Source organism: Catharus ustulatus, chromosome 7 (assembly GCF_009819885.2).
Source record: "Catharus ustulatus isolate bCatUst1 chromosome 7, bCatUst1.pri.v2, whole genome shotgun sequence".
Lineage (NCBI taxonomy): Eukaryota > Metazoa > Chordata > Aves > Passeriformes > Turdidae > Catharus > Catharus ustulatus.
In genome coordinates this window covers 16,612,257-16,630,062 of record NC_046227.1, presented here as the reverse complement: position 1 = coordinate 16,630,062, position 17,806 = coordinate 16,612,257, and the positions used below count along the sequence as shown (strand labels likewise).

Sequence of the window (17,806 nt, the reverse complement as noted above, 5' to 3'; positions counted from 1 at the left end):
CAACAGATGAGGAGCTTACATCACTTGCAGGTAAGCCCTGTAACAACCTTATGTTCCCTCAGCACACAACGAATGTCTTCATGGAAAAGGTGGGACACATGACTGTAAAACACAAGTACTGTAACATTTTTCAAAAGGACAACTGTCCTCAACATCAGATTTATCCAGCAATTAGGTAGCTGAGCTGCAATAAAGTGAAAAAGCACAGCTGTTGCAGCAGGCTCAGTGGCTAGACAACAATTTGCATTACAAATAAACAGGAAACACATAATTTACTTATCCTAAATACTTGGAGGACCACAATGTAAATTTCTTAGTAATTAATCCTATTTGCAAACTCAGCAGCAAATCAGAATTCAACAGGGAAAAAAAAGTCCTCTCCCTCCCATTGTTTCACTTGGTTTTTGCTTTGCTAAAAAGTAGGTTATTCATAGCCAAAGGCACTCCCCTAAGGAAGTTAATCAAACAAAACAAAATGAAATTTTTACAGAATGCAATTTATTTGGTATTTTTATCTAAACCACAAATTCTATTCTGTCTTGTTACCTGCATCCCCTTCCAGCTCATTTTAACATGTTCTGTATCATGTATAATTATCTAATTTTAATGCTTAATTGAATATCTTAAATTATTATGAACCTCCCAAGTCCATCTTCTGAGTATAAAATACCAACACCACACTGTGTCAGGAGGTTGTACTAAGTCCTGTTTCTGGTTCCTTGCTAGGAAGCAGGCACCCACAAGATCACATGATAATCACAGACTCTGAAAAATAGCTGAGTTGCACATTTTTGGACTTCCCAGAACTCAGTTTCACTAATGCTATTTAGAAGTTTGTCTTTAATGATTAAAGCTTGACTTGCATATATATTCATGGAAATTTATACTTCCAGATTTAAATTCTCCATAGTTACACTATAATTTCAATATAATTGTCTACAAAATATTTATGCAGTTGTTTCATTTTTGTATTGTGCATTGTTTCATCCTGGTTCTTCTACAGTATGTTGTTTTGATGTTTTGCTTATGCAAAATGCACATTTAGCTTTTTCCTGACTAATCTTTTATTCAATGCCTTTTGTCCTAATTGCTTCTCCCCCACAAAAATTCAGTATTACCTGTGCTTCTATAAAGAAGACTTTCATGATTACAGAAAACTAAACTTCAACTGAAATGAAGACTCTACATTTGAGATTCCAAAAGCTCTTTTGTTCTCCACTGTGCTTTTTCCTGCTTCAATAACTTTTCCTTTAAGGCTACTAAATAACTATGTTAATTGGAGACATTAACCAATTTCAGTTAAGCAGCTTTCATAAAATAAACTTAATCTAGTTGTCACACTCATTTCTTTCTTTCCTAGAAAATGTAGGCCTCTGCGATCCCTTTTTATCACCACTACAACCAAAGGACACATCCATTTAAATATTAGCAAATCCTCTTTACCAAAAGCACAATGACATAATTAGGTTACAGGTTATCTTTTTTACATCTACATTTTAAAAGTGATAAAACACAGATCATGACATAATACCAAACTCCCACCCAAATCATTTTTGGTACCTTTGTTGCAGGTTTTTCATTAATTTAACTACATGGCAGAATCCAGAAGGTATGAGGTAAACACTTTGGGAAACTCATTAATAACAAAACCTCAGAATTTTAGGAGTTTTTGGAGGGAGGAGGAGTTGCTTTGGCAGGGTAGGATTGGGGAGTATAGAGTGTTTAAGTTGTGGCAGTTTTTAAGTTCTGCCTTCCAAGGCAGGTAAAGCCAGCCATGTAAGAAAACAGTTTCCTCTCTCAACAAGCTTCCTTATGGAGTGATTGAACAGAGAGGAAACAGCTTTCAGTATTACAAACTTCACAAAGAGGGCAACTTATCCAAGACTTGGAACCTTTTCCATTCTAAATCTTTCTTACTGAGATTAACTGTTGATCAAGTTTGGTGCAAATATCTGGCATACACCAGTTTTAGTGAATTATAACAACCATTTTGTCTTCAAGTTTTACTTACTATTTTTTTCTTTTGGGATTTTAAATCTTCCAGAGCATCATCTAAAAGAAGGACATTATACATTAGTTTTCAAATATAACTTAAGATAATTTCATCACACTCTAAACATTGACTTCCCCTTGTGAAACCAGAAAAAAATATGCACTGACCACTAGCAACTCTAGACATCAGTAAACTTTGTACAAAATAGAATTTTTTATGTGAAAATCACTTAAAATGCTGAAACTGCTTATAAATTATAGCCCACTTATCACTTTACAGTTGCAACTATTAAAAATTTTTATGCACCATTTCCTCATTAAGCAAACCAATTCTAGCCAGTGCCCTGCTTTGACCTACATTAAAACTGGTACAACAATGGACCAAATACATTTCATCTCATGAGTCAAAAAACAGAAAAAAAGCTTGAGGTCTAAGCATTAATATATCTGAGTACCAGATTTACTGGCTTCAGTATTTCACATAAACCTCTTAATACATACTAGTTTCAAATGCCATGACAATTCCAAGCCCCAAAGCTCAATCATTTTCCTCCTTTCTATACTCTCAGACTACAGCAAAGCCCCCAGTTGTGTAAGAAGAGGGGGTCATTTTACTACTAAATGTTAAGAGACCATTACAACACGTAGGCACAACACCTAACCTAAGAGGAAGAGAAATAAGAAAGGCCAAATGCATGTGGGTTTTTCCTGAAAGTCAGTATTTGGAGTTTGACACTCATTAAAAACTCCCTGTATTAAACCACTACCTAATGCAGAAGATACTCTCAACAAATTAGCTTTCTACTACCTCTGTACACAGCAAGAAGATTTTAACAATAAGCTGAACAACTTTTTTACCCTTTCTCAGTGTTCTACTAAACACTGGCAGTTTACTTCCTGTAAAAATATACCTATTCTTATCCATTTTTCAGATTTTAAAGTCAGAAAAAGCTTCATAGAATTGCAAGACACAAAACCAAAACCAACCAAACTTAACACACTTTTTTGCAATTACTGCAAAGTACTCTCAAGAAACCAACATATTTCATCTTAATTAAAACCACAGAAAGAAAAGAATTCCTACTAGAGAAGTCAATACCTTCAATATACGTCATTTATTTTCTCCACACTTCAGGACAGATCAGTCTAAATCTTTAACAGTGGTTTGTCTGAGCACTGCTAAATCTGAAATTCCATCATCTCTCTGCATCAGCTTCCCTGGAGACTAGCTACAAATTTTCTTCATTCACAGCATCATTCCCAAATCTGGTGTATACCAGTTAATATAATAAACTCTGTGCTGGATAAATAACCACCTCCAGTGTCTCAGTACGTTTTGCTAACTTATCCCAGAATAAAAACTTAGCTTTGAGCAACTTGGTTGACAGTTTGCTCTCTCAACTATACTTTCTCCTGCTTTACTGCTTAAACTCTACATTTGATTTTTCTTTTTCAAATATAGGACTTTCACCTCTGAGGCAAAACACTTCCTTTTTATCCAGTCTCTGGAATCACACAGAAATAATCCCTTTTGGCATGTTCTATCATCTACTAAACCCTCTAAACACAGGTTCAACAAAAGCACTAGACTTGCCTGTATGCTCAAAACAGCAATAAAGACATTTAAGCAAACTAGAAAAACATACTTTTTTTCTTATTCAGCCATGAAATGCAAATCATTTGTCTCACCTTAGAAATGAATCACACAGCACCACACAATATATGGACAATTTTATTTCTACATAAAAATGTATGTTCTGTGCTTGCATATCAAATACAAACATTAGGTTTAAGAAAAATTCTAAAAGTGATGTTTAACTTGTAAGCTGCCACAAATTAAATATATCATGCTGTTCTGCAAGTCATAAAACAGAGTGCAACACTGAGGTTTTCCTGTATTACTGCTCACATCACCATGAGATATTGTTACAGGCTGGACTGCTTTCAAGGGAAGTCTCAAATGAATTCTAACTACTGCAGACAAATGCCACAGATGCTGTTTTTAAATAGCATGCAGATTCATTCTAATGCAAAATTTAACAACTTTTTATATATATTTGAACACCTCCATTACTTTTCAGTTTTGTTACATGACTTCCAATTTTCCTTAGCTCTCAAAAAAGCAGAAAAAAACCACCTTTCCCACTCAGGAAAACATAAGTATGCTTTGGAGAACTTGGGAGAGAAAAGATATCTTGACAAATAAATTAGACACATCTACTATAAATCTCTTCCCTTTTGTATAAGGATAACAGATTAAGACTGCTGGAATACTTGTGAGATGCAAGTATCAAGGGAACTGCTACTACTGTTTGTATTTCCTTTCCCCTTGCTCCTACTTCTACACCATATTTTATCCATTACATATCTGACACATGCAAAGACAGGAGAAAGCACAATTTCATAAGTGAAGTGAAAGATAAAGCAGCTTCATTCCTGCTCCTTCATGAACTATGTGGTAGAAAAAAGTTTAGCTAATACTACCCTTTTCAGTATCAACTAAAAGGCTACTCTTGCCTTCCTGGAAGCCAAATTATCAAAAGCATTTACATTATCATAGCAAGCATCATTCTCAGCTAGCTACATATTCTAAAAAAAAAAAAAAAAATACCACAAGGAAAGAGTACTTACTATTCCTTTCTGTCCGTTTGGAAAAGAAGAAAATGAGCAGTGTTCTTATACACCAGATTCTTTAGAAGAAAAAGAAGAATTATATTAATTAAAATATATTACAGTAACCTTTTCTGAAGTCATCTACCAAACAGAACACTTACCAGATGAGATTTTATTTCACCAATACAAAGGACAGAAACCTCCAAACAGTATTTACAGAAAAAACTAAAAATTAAACTAGCATCTTGTCAACAAGACATCAATATTGCTCTAAATAAAATCATCTTTTCTACTAAAATTAACTGTAACTTAAGGTAGAAATACTAAGGTAGCAACACCAATATCATCACTTGCAAAAAAATGAAAATTAGTCATCACTTTTTATTTGATACATTTATAATGCATTTTATTGAAAAAAAGAAACTTAGCAGTTAAGGTCCAAAATTAAGGCCCAAGAGACTAGTGGGAAGAATTCTAATACAATGAAAACCATGAGATAGAGCTGTTTTACAAATGTTCTCCCAAGCAGAATTAACTGACCTGAGTCCTAGTGACTTTAGAGAGCTCCAAGTCTACTCAGTTTCTGTAGGGTTTCAGCTGACTTAGCTGGAGCAGTTTATGTCAAGATGAAGTTAAACTGATCTATGACCATTTCACATTTGAAATGTCTCTCTGCAATCATCAGGACTTCATTTGTTTTATAGCTTAGAATTGCTTCTAAATATTAAGCTGACACTTTTCCTGGTAACTTACTCAGTCTAAGCCAAGTAGCAAAGCTCATACACCAAGCCATTCCAAGCATCCAAAACCCTCCTAATGGCAATTAAATAATAGAGCCTAAGCAATGTTTCATTTAAGCAAAAAGGTTAGAAAGGTTATCTGACTAAAAGCATGCATGAGAAAGCAGGCAAAGGGCTCTAAGAGTTTTGACTTAATTCCTAAGAATATCTTCTGTATTTATATAATGGCTGCCCAGTTTAAAAACGCCTTCAATATTAACAACACAACCCAAGTTAGGCAAGTTAGATGAGGCAACTGGAATGTGAGAGCAGCCTACCCAAGGTAAGAGAAACAAAAGTTTAACTATTCCATGTCCAAAGGTGTGCTGTAATAACTGATCTAGTAATACAGGTGGATTTATCTGCTTACACAACACAAAATGTGTCTTAAGTACCAGAAGAAATAAAGGTTTACAGGGTTTACATGGCCTTTAAATACCTTGTTACACAGGCAAAAAGCATTATTTCTCTTTTAATGTATGCTTAAGTCTTGCACCTAAAACCGTATTCTAAATATTAAATAAGTTAGACATCATGAAACAAAAAAGCATTTCCTCTTTAGGAAATCTGAGACAGAAGTTTAATAGCAGACCATTTCAACCAATTTTACAAAAAAACCCCCATATTTCTGTGAAAAATCATAACAGGCAAATTAAAACTAATTCAAATAATCAGTTCAAGAGGAGCACCATTCTAACATGCTAACAGATTTCTTCAACTTTCCAGGTATTTCAGTATACATTTAAAATTAAGGAAGTTATATTCCTAAAACTTAACTTGCTCTACCAACATCAAAAACTGGCAGAGACCCTGAGGGACTGACCTAAGGCAGAAATAAGTTGGTGACTGACTGCAAGCTGGAAAAGGCAGACATACTCCAGTTTGATTAGGTCTGAAAAATCTCTAGAGCTATTACTGGGTGGCACCAGGCATTCAGCAAGGAGTCACCTCTTGACCGAGAACAAAGACAAGCTGGCAGCTGCTTGCCATTCATATCTGCCAAAAAAAGCTGAAGGGGAATAGCTTAAGGAAAAAAAAAAATCTGATAAACAGTTGCAAGTCATAAGAGAACAACAGTCTGATTCTAAGCACTAGTAAGCCGATATCTAAATTGGAATTTTACAGAGAGCCATCTTGAGAAAAATAAGCAGAACTGGAAGACAAATTAGAGAATGAAAGTCCAACATGTAAATTCAAACCGCAGCACTAGAAGCCATCACCTTCAATAATAAAAGTTTTCATTCCTACACTAATTGTAACACACCTATGTGAAAGCAGGCTGTAATACCTCTTCTTTTACAAGCCTTTCCTATCAGCATGAACAAGCCTCACATACTAACAACAAAGACTTTGAAATGCTCGTCCTAAAATTAATTCATATGACTGCTAAAGATTAAGTTGAGCTCTAATTTCTGTATTAACCCTTTCCAGTCAAGATACTACACTGATGCCCAAGTATCTTCTCCACAGGAGTCCACAACAGTAGCACATCAGTATATTACAGATAATGCAGTATGGCATTCAAAAAGCGTCTTCAAGTTGAGAGTTTTACACGTTATGTTATGCTACCCACATTTGCAAGGCCTCAAATATTTACTTTTGACTTTGCCTTTGAAGTCTAAAGCTAGGGCATCTACAAACCAGGCTTTCATACAAAGGTACTGTACAAATGGAAGTCCTTATGATCATTTTGGCAAATTAGTAAACGCACTGTGCTCCCCACCAGTAGGAGATGCTCAACAGGCTGCTCTCACCTCCGTGATGGCCTGGAGGAAGGGGAGGCAGCAGAGCAGTGAGGTGGTGGGAGCCCATCCTGGTACTTTTAGAAAAGCAGATCAGGATAAGCAACCAATCAGCTTGGTGGAACAAATATGTAGGCAATACTTTCTCCAGTTCACATACAATGAAGTCTCCATATTTATTTGTTGAAGAAAATAGTCAATGATTTTCCAGAAAAATATCTAATTATGTAAAATTAGTCTTCAGCATACTTAGGGTGATGACCTTTCAAGTCAATTCTGTGTTAATAGTCACCTACTACATGGAAGTAAGTTTCTCCATTCACTCTTGTATTTTTCCCAGGTTTATACACTACATTTTGCCTTTGGTTACTCCCACATAGTAATATGACTTCATAAATTGCAGTAACAATAAAACCCAAGACAATGCTCTTATGCTTACATTACATTACCTTACAGCTATTCAGACACAGCTCTCTAGTTCCAGTACAGTTTTGATAAGCCAAGTAACTTCAGATGCTATTATCTTTTGATGATAAGACTTAGTTCTATACTAAATCCAGACCCATGAGAGACATTCCCCTCAAAGTGTCTGCCTAACTACTTGAATTTATTTTAGAAGAAAAAATTCAGCAAGTTATGACATCTCAAGGACTGTCAAAGCAAACCCAAACCCCTGCTGAGATGTATTTTCCATCTCCTTTTATCAAAGAGACAGCAGTTAGAAAATAAAAAAGGCATATTTACTTACATCAATGGAAATGCAAAAAATGGAAGTGTCATTGTCAGCCTTGCTGTCCATTCGTCAGGAAGACACCACAAATACACAATTAAGCAAGTAATAAGATAAATAACTGAGGAGTAGAGAAGAAGCCTTCCAACCCATAGTTTCTGTAGTCTCTGATTTTTTTCTCTAAATTCTTCTAATGTCTGTATTTCCTGCAAATAAACAGGGTTCAGCCTTATTAGTGCAATTAATAAGTGGTTCTATGAAGTTGCCTTTAAATGTTAGCTAAAATCAGCCCTATCAGTTTGATATGTGATTAGAAAAGTCAAGCAGCTTTTTGATAAATGACAATATTTGCCCAAAGATAACTTCCATAGCATAAATACTCCACACTAATAAGGTTATATTATGGGTCACCTGCACCTTACTAGCAATTGGTAAGAAAGATTAAAAATAGCACTTTTTCACATTTGTAATGCATTAGTATATTTGGGACAAGTGAAAAATACCAGTATCTTATAAATGGCAGTCTTTACTATCACATAAGTCACTACTAACCATACTTGGCATTCCAAAGCTTTCATCAGGTACTTGTGGAATTTTAAATGCCTCTAACACTTTTCTACTAACATGGCAAATTGCTGGCTCCTCTCCATCATTTTACTTGTTTCCTTTCAGTACTTCCCTCACATAAGAGTGAAATCCTGAACATCTGTATGATGCTTCTGGTATATTAATAAGTGATCTAGCAATGCTCTATGTTAACCATTTTGACTGTATTTCAAATGACAACAGAAGTACTAACATTTCCATTAAAAGGAAAACAATATCAACAGCATATTTCAAAACAGTTAATTTCCCCACAGAGTACAGACATCTGTCACCAATGCTGGTGAAAAATCACAACTGATTACTGAGCAAACTATCCAGTTATTCTGCCCCTGACCTTACTTCCACCACAGTTATAACTTGTACATACAAAACATACATTGAAGCTTTTCTAATCAACCTGATGAATGGAACTTTGCTTTAGTGACATTTGCCATTACATGGGACTTTAACCACTAGTTATAACTGAATTGTGTAATCAAGGCAGCTTCATATTCAAGCTCTCTAAATAAATATTTGCCCTGTAGTTTCTCACTATATATTATACAGTACTGGTATTTTTAAAATGAATAAACAGTAAGGGGAAAAAAGATAACAATTCCTCTGATATGCAGAATCTCTACTACTGGAATAAATTACAAAACAATTTAAAATTTCACGAGAATTTTTTACCTAATATGAGAGAAATACATGGCCAGCAAAAAAGAGGTATATTTCTAAACAAAAAAAGTCAAACAAAACACCAAAGAGCAAACACATACCTTATCTAATTTTTCTAATACTTCTACAGTGGAAGGCTTTGCCTGCTTACAAAGGAAAGAACAAAGATATTAATCTCACTTTTTCAAACTCAGTATTACAAGGATTACTGCACATTAACAGTTTCCCAACAAAAAAATATTCATAATAGATTAATAAATTATCTATTTTACATAAAGGTAAGAAGTTTCCCTACTTTAGTGTGACAAATAGAAGGGACTATAATGAATCACTATTTTACAGCTGGCATTACTCTTAACTGAAGGCTCCTCTCCTACTTCACAAAAAATGAAAACCTATAATGCATCTACAAGAATAATGAATGTGTAAGTGGAAAGTAAAACAAGAACAGAATTGATGAGTGGCAGAAATAGGCAAAACATAGAGAATATAGAGAGGAAGCCCTAACCTGAGTACTACAGTTTTTTATTACTATTCATCCCATAGAAGGACACATGGTGTAAACAAATCATAAGCAACTGCAAATAAGGGCTGTCATCACCAGTAAAATTCCCCATAGGAGCATCTGGAAATCCACCTTCTAGGAATCTTTCCTAGTTTCTGAGAATTGTCAAGCCACAATCTTTCCCCACCCTTCACACAGTGAATTCAAAAGCCATAGCTCGCACTTCATCACCCTGAAAGTGAGTTTTAATTATACAAAACTGACATTCCACCTGAAGTTTCACCTTTAATGGAGTTTTGTATGGAAGGTTCTGAAGGAAATTGCTAATAAGCAAAGACAAACTGCCACCCACCAGGAAAGTAGTCAAAACCATGCCTCTTCTTCCTCAAACTCAGTACACTACTCAACAACCAATAAAAGCAGATAGGAAGGCAGACTTGTATAGGAGTGAGTAACTATCAAACTATTTGTTAAAACAGACAGAAATGTATTCTGCATGTATCCATTTTTAACCTAGGTCACCAGCCTTTCAAGTGACAGATGCTGCAATTTCTATCCCAATGATGCACCATAAAAGTATTTAGACTGACAGAAAGAGTTAAAACTGCATATTTTTAAGTTAATCAAGCCAGTGCCAGACTGGTACTGCAAAGGAAATGAAGGACAACAGCAGAGTTTCACAGCTTAGTGATTTAGCAAAGAATACTTTTGGTCATGATATCCCACTACTGGACTTTTAAGTGATGCACTCATAGGAAAACTTCAGCACGACCATTCAGCCAGTATTAATAACAAACATTCCCTAGGTACTCCCATCTTCTAGGTTATTACAATGCTACTTACCCTCCACCTTGAAATTAATCCCCCCATCTTCTATTGCGGACAAACGTTGGCAGAGCTATCAATCTTCTACGACAATTCACAGCTAGAAATAAAACATTAAGCACTTAGGAGCAAACTAACAACATAATCAAAGATTCTCAAATTCATTTCAACATCTTTAAAAAAAAAATCAGAATATTGTATAAAGCCACATCCAACTATCTACTTACATCTTAAATTCAGTTTTCTGATTCATAGACCATCCTGTAAGTCAGTTGATCAGATGTGGCTGAAGTTATTTTTATTTTGGAAATATTTAACCAGAGGGGAGTTCTCAAAAGCACAGGTACAAATGAACAGCAAAAAGAGCCATCAAAAAACTCCAGCAGAAAAACAATTTTAAAAACTTGGTATTGGGCAGGATTATTTAAGATACTGATGTCCAGTTCTTTCCTCTGCTGCCCCTAAGCATAACTCAGTATTCCTTTTCAGCTGTCACTCCAGGTATTCAGAATTAACATCCTTCTGTTCACGAGAAAATTCCTCAAATCTATTTCCTTTTTATGTTCCCATCAACAATATGCTTGATAGCACTACTGTTCTTTTGTGTACTCAGTTTTAAGTTCCAAGAACTAGTTTCAAAGATCCCACTTCCTATATAAGAGCACTACATTGGTAGGTCTTCCCTGCACAACCCACGATGTACTGCCCAGCCACCAGCACATCAAATGACTAAAACAGTTCCAAAGAGGCAAGAGCAGCTCAGCTCACCTTACACAAACCTGGAACCCGTGAACAACATTAATATGATGATCTGGCTCTAAGTTCCTGAACCAAAATTGTAGCAACTTTCCATTAGAAGATAGTTGAATCAATTGAACCTTAGGATGGCAGACTTTCTCTCCAGTCATTTAATATACAAGTTTTTTACCTATTGAACAAAAAAGTAGTAAATTCAAAACAGCCCTGACAGTAAACTAATACTCAATCCCAACCAAGGCTCAAACCTTTTTCATTCTGGAATGAAACACTAACTGATCTAGCTAGACAGAAATAAAAGTGGTCATTATCTTGTTTATTAAGTTTCCTTTGGCCAAAAATGGATAGATACATTTCAATCCAAATTTGTTTCAAATTGTCTGAGGCTGTTAGAACAATTTAAGGTGTACAGGATATGCACTGCTCACTGGTACAAACACTACTGTAGTCTGGTAAGCTCTACACCTTTTAAGAAAGCCAAGGACTTCTGAAACCAGTAGGGCCTATAGTTCTGAAACCAATCCTTAAAGATAAGGAAATCCATGTCAGAAATGCCAGGAAAACGAAGCTAGAACAGATGGACAAATTAGCTCCACTGCTGCCAAATTAGTAGCAGAAAGGGGTGAGATATAGAAAAAGCAATTACCCCTTGGACTTGAACAAATTCTCAAAATAATCACTACTGCAGCAACTCACCTCAGTAAAACAGCAGTTTGGTTTTTTTTAAACACAATCTAACACCAGGAATTTTACACAACTGTGACTTTGCAGATACTGGCAAGCTTTTGTGTGGGTATTGCAGGAGATCTGAGCCCACACTTTCTTCCCAGGTATTTCTACAGACACAGACATCTTTCATATTGTTTTGCAATACTGTGTCAAATAGCCAACTGAGAAGTCTGTAAAGGCAGCACAAGGCTCCCACCTTTCCCTAGCAATGCCACTGCCGTTAGGAGCAATGGCAGCTCTCAGCTGTGGACTGGAGAGGCACAGAGATGCTCACATGGCCTTTGTGTGTGACATTTTCCTTCAAATCACAGTTTGAGAACCTCTCCACTACAAGTGTTAGAGGATCTTTTGAGAACAAATTATCCATGAGATATTGGTGACTCTGACTTACATCAATAACACTTTCACACTGCTATTGCTACACAAGTTTTTTAAACATCTGGCAAATGCTTGGAAGAGAAACAGGTTCAACAACTGCCACTATGCATGTGACTTTACAGGAGCTATAATGATGACAGGCTTTACAGATGCTGCTCTGCAAGTCTGCAATACTTCCAAAAGCCTTCCCCAAAGAGTTATTAAGTGATTAAGGCCACTAGATTCACATATACAGTTCAGTCACTGAATCTTCAGTGAGGAAAAAAAAATTTTCTGTGATTACTGTGGAGTGCCTCAGATGTTTCCTTCCTCCCCTCTCTTCTTCTTGACAACACAAATTGTCCTCAGCTGCTTCAAATTCTCCTCCATCCTCCTTACCTTCCACTCCACATACCTACCACTAATATCCTACCATTCACGGCAAAAGAAAGTCCACAAGTTGCTTCCTTCCCATGCTCTAACCAAAAAAATTATTGCATAGGACTTTTCCCTTCTGAAGACTGCACTCTAGCACGGAGCTGTGCATTTCACTGACTAAGCAGTAGAGCAGTTGGACTCACTTCCACACACATTATCACTGATGCAATACACAAGTAAGATAGCTGCCACACGTCCTAGGCTTAAAACAGACAAAAGAAGCATTAAAAACACTGAACAAAGAAGCTTAAGAAAACACTATTACCAATTTTATCACCTGACTCTCTCAAAAAAATATTTATAGCAGCTCCTCTACTCCCAAAACATTTAATAAAAAGCAGAAGTGCCAGACTAAGAGACCAAAGCAGAAAAAGCTTCTCCTTTGAAAGAGGCATAAATCCAAAGTCACCCACACCCATCCACCTACACGGAGAAAATAGCTTCGTGATCTCATTACACTTTTATCAAGTGAGTCTCAAATTTCTTCAGCCTTGTTAATGTTTCAAAGATGAAAAGTTCTCCAAAAACTCAGTCTCCCAAGTGAATTTTAATAACTGACATGCAGAAATTCAAGACTGAATAACATCGAGAGAAGACATTACAAAAAAAAAAAATAAAAAGGAAGTTAGAAACTTGTAATCAAGGCCTTGCATACAGACATACAGACCTCTCCCCTACAGGAATGGGCAACGCTTTTGAAATAGGTCTTTACTGCAAACTTAGTGATACCACCTTATGTAAGTATTTTTAGATATTTAACATTACAAAGAACACAAATTCTGCCTCTTAATTTGAATCTCCAGTTCTGCTCGCAGTTCCCTCACAATTTACTGACCTCACAAACTTCCACTAAGACCACGAAAAGTTTCTGCATCTGAGTACCGTGGACAAGGAACCAAGCAAAACCAAACCAGGAGCATCAGCCACCACCTACTGCTGGCCTGTCCTGGGCCGCCTCAGCTACAACAAAACACTCAACTTTTTTCAGCTAAACTTCATTTGCAGTTGTTTCCGTCCGGAACATCCCACAGAGGTCCTACGCTTTGCAGAGCCATAAATAAAAAGGCAAATTAGCTCCCACACGGACCGCACAGCGACGGAGCGAGCAGTGCGTGGGTCGGGCGCTCTTTTTTGAAACCCAAGCCCTGGCAGCTGCGCGAGGGGCCCCAGCGCCGGGCCCGGCGGGCGTTGGCAGAGGTCAGCGCAGCCCCCGGCCGCCACAGCCGCACGGGCCCGCCGCCCCTCCCGCAGCCGGGGGCTTCCTCCTCCGAGGCCGCACCACGGCCCGCCCCGCTGCCCGCGGCCAGGAGGGAGACAGAGGGGGCACCTGCCGCCCGGCTCCGCTTCGTGCCCCGGCGCCGGTACCTGAGTGCTGTTACGGAGAGCGCCTCTCCCGCCACCCCGCGCCCCTCTCCCAGCGCGGAGCCGCTCGGGGCCGGCCAGGCCGGGCCGCGCATCCCCCGCCATCACGTACCTGCCGCGGGCCGGGCCGCGCATCCCGCCCGCCGCCAACGCCGCCGCAGGAGGAGCGCGGCGCCGGGCGCTGCTCCCACCAGGCCCCGCGCGGGCGCGGCAGCCAATCAGCGCCTGCCTGCCGCGGGGCGCGCTGGAGCGGGGCGGGGCGGGGCGCGCTGCGGCCGGGCGGCGGCTGCGGCGGCGTTGGGCGGTGCGGGGCGCGCTCCGCTCTGAGCGGTGCCGTACCGGGCCGTGCCGTACCGGGCTGTACCATACCCTTCCATACCGTGCCGTTCTATGCCGTGCCGTACCGCCCCGTACCGTACAGGATCGTACCCGGCCGTGCCGTGCCCGTGCGCCGCTCCTGCCGCGCCTCGCGGCCCGGCCCGGGCGGTGTCCCGGGCGGCTCTGCCCGGCCAAGCCGAGCGGGCGGGTGGCGGAAGGCGCTCACCGCCAGCGGGGCCGGGGATCAAAACCCGTCTGCCTGCGGCTCTCGCTGATCCCTGTTACACAAAATAAAGGTGTTGGAATGCGAAAACCGAGGAACGCTCGGGTCAGACTGTCACGGGGAGGTTTGCCGGCCTCCTGGCACTCGTGTTCGGCCGGTGAAGCAGTGCTGACAAAGGGCTGATGTCACTGTGCCCTCTGTTCCAGTCTGCATATGTTGAATATCTTTGGAGAGAAGTAGAACTCTGAATTTCTTTAAATCCCATTACTGTAATAACAATGTCGTCTCCCTTGGTGCTGTACTTCCATCAGGTCTCTGACACCCATCCCTTGCCTCATGGCGAGGGGACACGGCAGTGGCGAATCAGTACTCGCTCTGTTGGCACTCTGTTTCTGACATGCCCTATTCGGAAGTTTTACCATTACAGTAACACAAGTGCGTGTGCATAGATGTGGAACAAAGCCCTTCAAAGTGCCGTGAGATAAAATTTCCTATGCAAAAGCTGTACATCTTCAGCTGGCCCTGCACTGTTGAACTTGTCTCTAACAATGCATCATAATACAGCCTATAAATGTTGGGTTTTTTCCACTTGTGATAGGCTGACCCTGGTCAGGAGGTAAACACCCACACAACCTCCTGCTCCTTCCCCCTTAGGAAGGTGGGGGAGATACTAGGGAAAGTCAGAGAGTTGATGGGTTGTGTTAAAGGAAACTTTAATAAGTGAATGAAAAGGGAAAAAAATTATGCAAGAGAAATAATTAACCACCTCCCACAAGCAGACTGATGCCCAGCAAGTCTTCCAGCAACTGTCGATTCTGGGAGATAACCCCCACACACACTTCTTCCACCTTATTCTGCAATCCCAGTTTTATTGCTGAGCATGATAATATATAGCATGGAATATACCCTTGGCTGGTTTGGATGTGCTGTCCTGCTGTTTTCCCTCCCAAAATTCTTGTCTACCCCCAGCCTACTTTCTAAGGGACCAGAGCATGAGAAAAGGTGAAGCCTCGATGCTGTGCAAGTCCTGTTGAGCAATGGCCAAAGCAGCTGTTCTAGTCACAGAATACAAAACACAGCAGCATATGGGCTGCTGTGAAGAAAATTACTTAATTCCATCCAGACCCTGTACACGAACTCAAAAGGAATAGGCAAAGCTTTTATACCAGGAGAGGACAAAAAAGATATCCCACCACCTGTCCAGACAACACAATCAGCTTCAAGCTTTAAGTGGTAGAGCTGCTGAGTCTGATCATCTGCAGGCATTGATTCTTGGTCTGGACATTGGGAAGTTGATCCTTTTAGTTCCTGCCAGTGTTCAGTGTCAATCTTGCTGCTCTACATGATTACATTATCAGATAAGTAATAACTTTAGCTGCAAATCATGGTTTAGAACTGGCTTCAAGTCACTTCATTCAAATCAAAATAATGGTGGTCAATGGAGAGCTGCTGACTCTACTGGAAATACTCAGCTCTTGAGTACAGAGATCACCTACATGTACAACTTCATTTTTCTCATTCAGGCCTAGTCTGTTCCTTCCTTTCCAAGTGGAAAAAAGGCTCAGTGACTGAGCCTCTCCCACTCTTCAAGTTGCACTTTAGAGCCACTTGTACTGAAATCCTTGTAACAATGACTCACTTTGCTGAGAGGATATTTTTGTTTCAGATCAATAGTCCACTTCTGACTTTGATACTTCAAAGTGGTGTGTTCTGGAGAGAGGCTGATTTAAATCTTCATTTTTAAGCTAACACATAGAAGTGTGCTGATATTTTTTCCATGGTCTAGCATCATATCCACTTTAAATAAATGCAAATAATGAAGCTACCATGTTTAAAGGCATTGGAAAATGCTGCAGGCAATACTCGTGCAGTGTCTCCAAGAATCTGCTGCATTTTTTTGCTCTTTGCTTTTTTCCAGAAATGTCATAAATATTTTCAAGTCACAACAAAATTGATTCTGGTTCAGGCTTCAGAATTGTGAAGGAGATCCCAAGCTCTGCTTGTGTCCTTGGGATCTTTTGCAGGGCTGGTTTTTATGCAGGCCTCTGCCATGAGGTTCTGATCATTGCTGTTCAGTTATGGATCTCTGTAACCGGTAGTTTTAAAAAAAAATGTTGTTAGCTACTATTACTGAACCTTACATGCAGATAAACCTCTCATCTGGGTGATGTTATACAACAGTATGCAGCTCCCTGTTTGCTTAAGCACCAAGATCTACCAAAAAAAAAAAAGTTAAATTATGCCCATGTAGCTGCTGAGGATAAGAAAACTGAGTATAAAATCATAACTTTGAATCAGCCATCTTAAAATTTTCATTAATCTGGTTCAAAACTGCCCCCTACAGAGTATTTAAAACTCTTAAATAGATTCCCTTCAAAATCCTTCATTATCAGTGGGATTAGTGTTTAACCTGACTTTGCATAACCACTCTACTAGCAGAGTACATCCTCAGAATTTTCCTCAGCATCATAGGCAGCATTTAGCACTTTCAGTCCTTCTATATGCAGAACACTGAACAATCAACTTATTTTAAAAATCAAACAATAAGCTTCTTTTAAAATTTTTTGGTCTCACACCCTAAGACTGCTATTGAGAAAAATTTTTCCTTGGTAACATTTGTAACATTGCTGTATTTTATCAATATATGTAGCCTAGTAATCCAATTTATTTTTCTAAATAAGTATATGAGTCTGTAGATCATTTAGAAAATTCCGTCTGGTTAAGAGAAACTTAGTGTTGCCAACTTGGGTTTACTTGAGGTTTTTTATTTTAAATGGACCTTTTTGGACTTCTCTAGCTGGTGAGGCCCCGTGGATGCTGGGGAATTTTAGATGGGGAAACAGAACCTTTGTTTACACTGCAAATGGAGATGTGATTGCAGCAAATGAAGGTATGTATGTAGATAAAGATCATTAACTTCACTACTCGTACCACTAGGACTATACTCTGTGCCATCTCACCATTTTTTTCACCATTTCCCAGTTATTGGGAATTAGGTGCTGCTGTGCATTGCATTGCTCAAGCTGAAAGTGGTACTGTGCCCCAATTACTTGGTCTGCCTTGGCCATTCTGTGTTCATTGCTGTACACCACAGGGGTCTCCTCAAGAGCACAGCTTCACTCCAGGCCACTTCCTCATGCCCTGTGGGCACCTCAGTGATTAAAGCAAGCCCAA

At 39.1% G+C, this 17,806-nt stretch overlaps 1 protein-coding gene across 1 annotated transcript in view; it reads right to left on the bottom strand.

Moving 5' to 3' along the window:
- The window catches only part of LNPK (lunapark, ER junction formation factor), a 42,793-nt gene extending 28,533 nt beyond the window's left edge, over window positions 1-14,260 (bottom strand). Inside the window, exons 1-6 of the mRNA XM_033064741.1 lie at window positions 14,204-14,260; window positions 10,468-10,549; window positions 9,221-9,262; window positions 7,875-8,062; window positions 4,624-4,682; window positions 2,012-2,052 (exon numbers count right to left, since the gene is read on the bottom strand). Of these exons, the coding sequence (XP_032920632.1) occupies window positions 2,012-2,052; window positions 4,624-4,682; window positions 7,875-8,062; window positions 9,221-9,262; window positions 10,468-10,494 (357 nt within the window). The 5' untranslated portion in view covers window positions 10,495-10,549; window positions 14,204-14,260. The remainder of the gene's footprint in view (window positions 1-2,011; window positions 2,053-4,623; window positions 4,683-7,874; window positions 8,063-9,220; window positions 9,263-10,467; window positions 10,550-14,203) is intronic.
- Window positions 14,261-17,806: the final 3,546 nt, after the last annotated feature.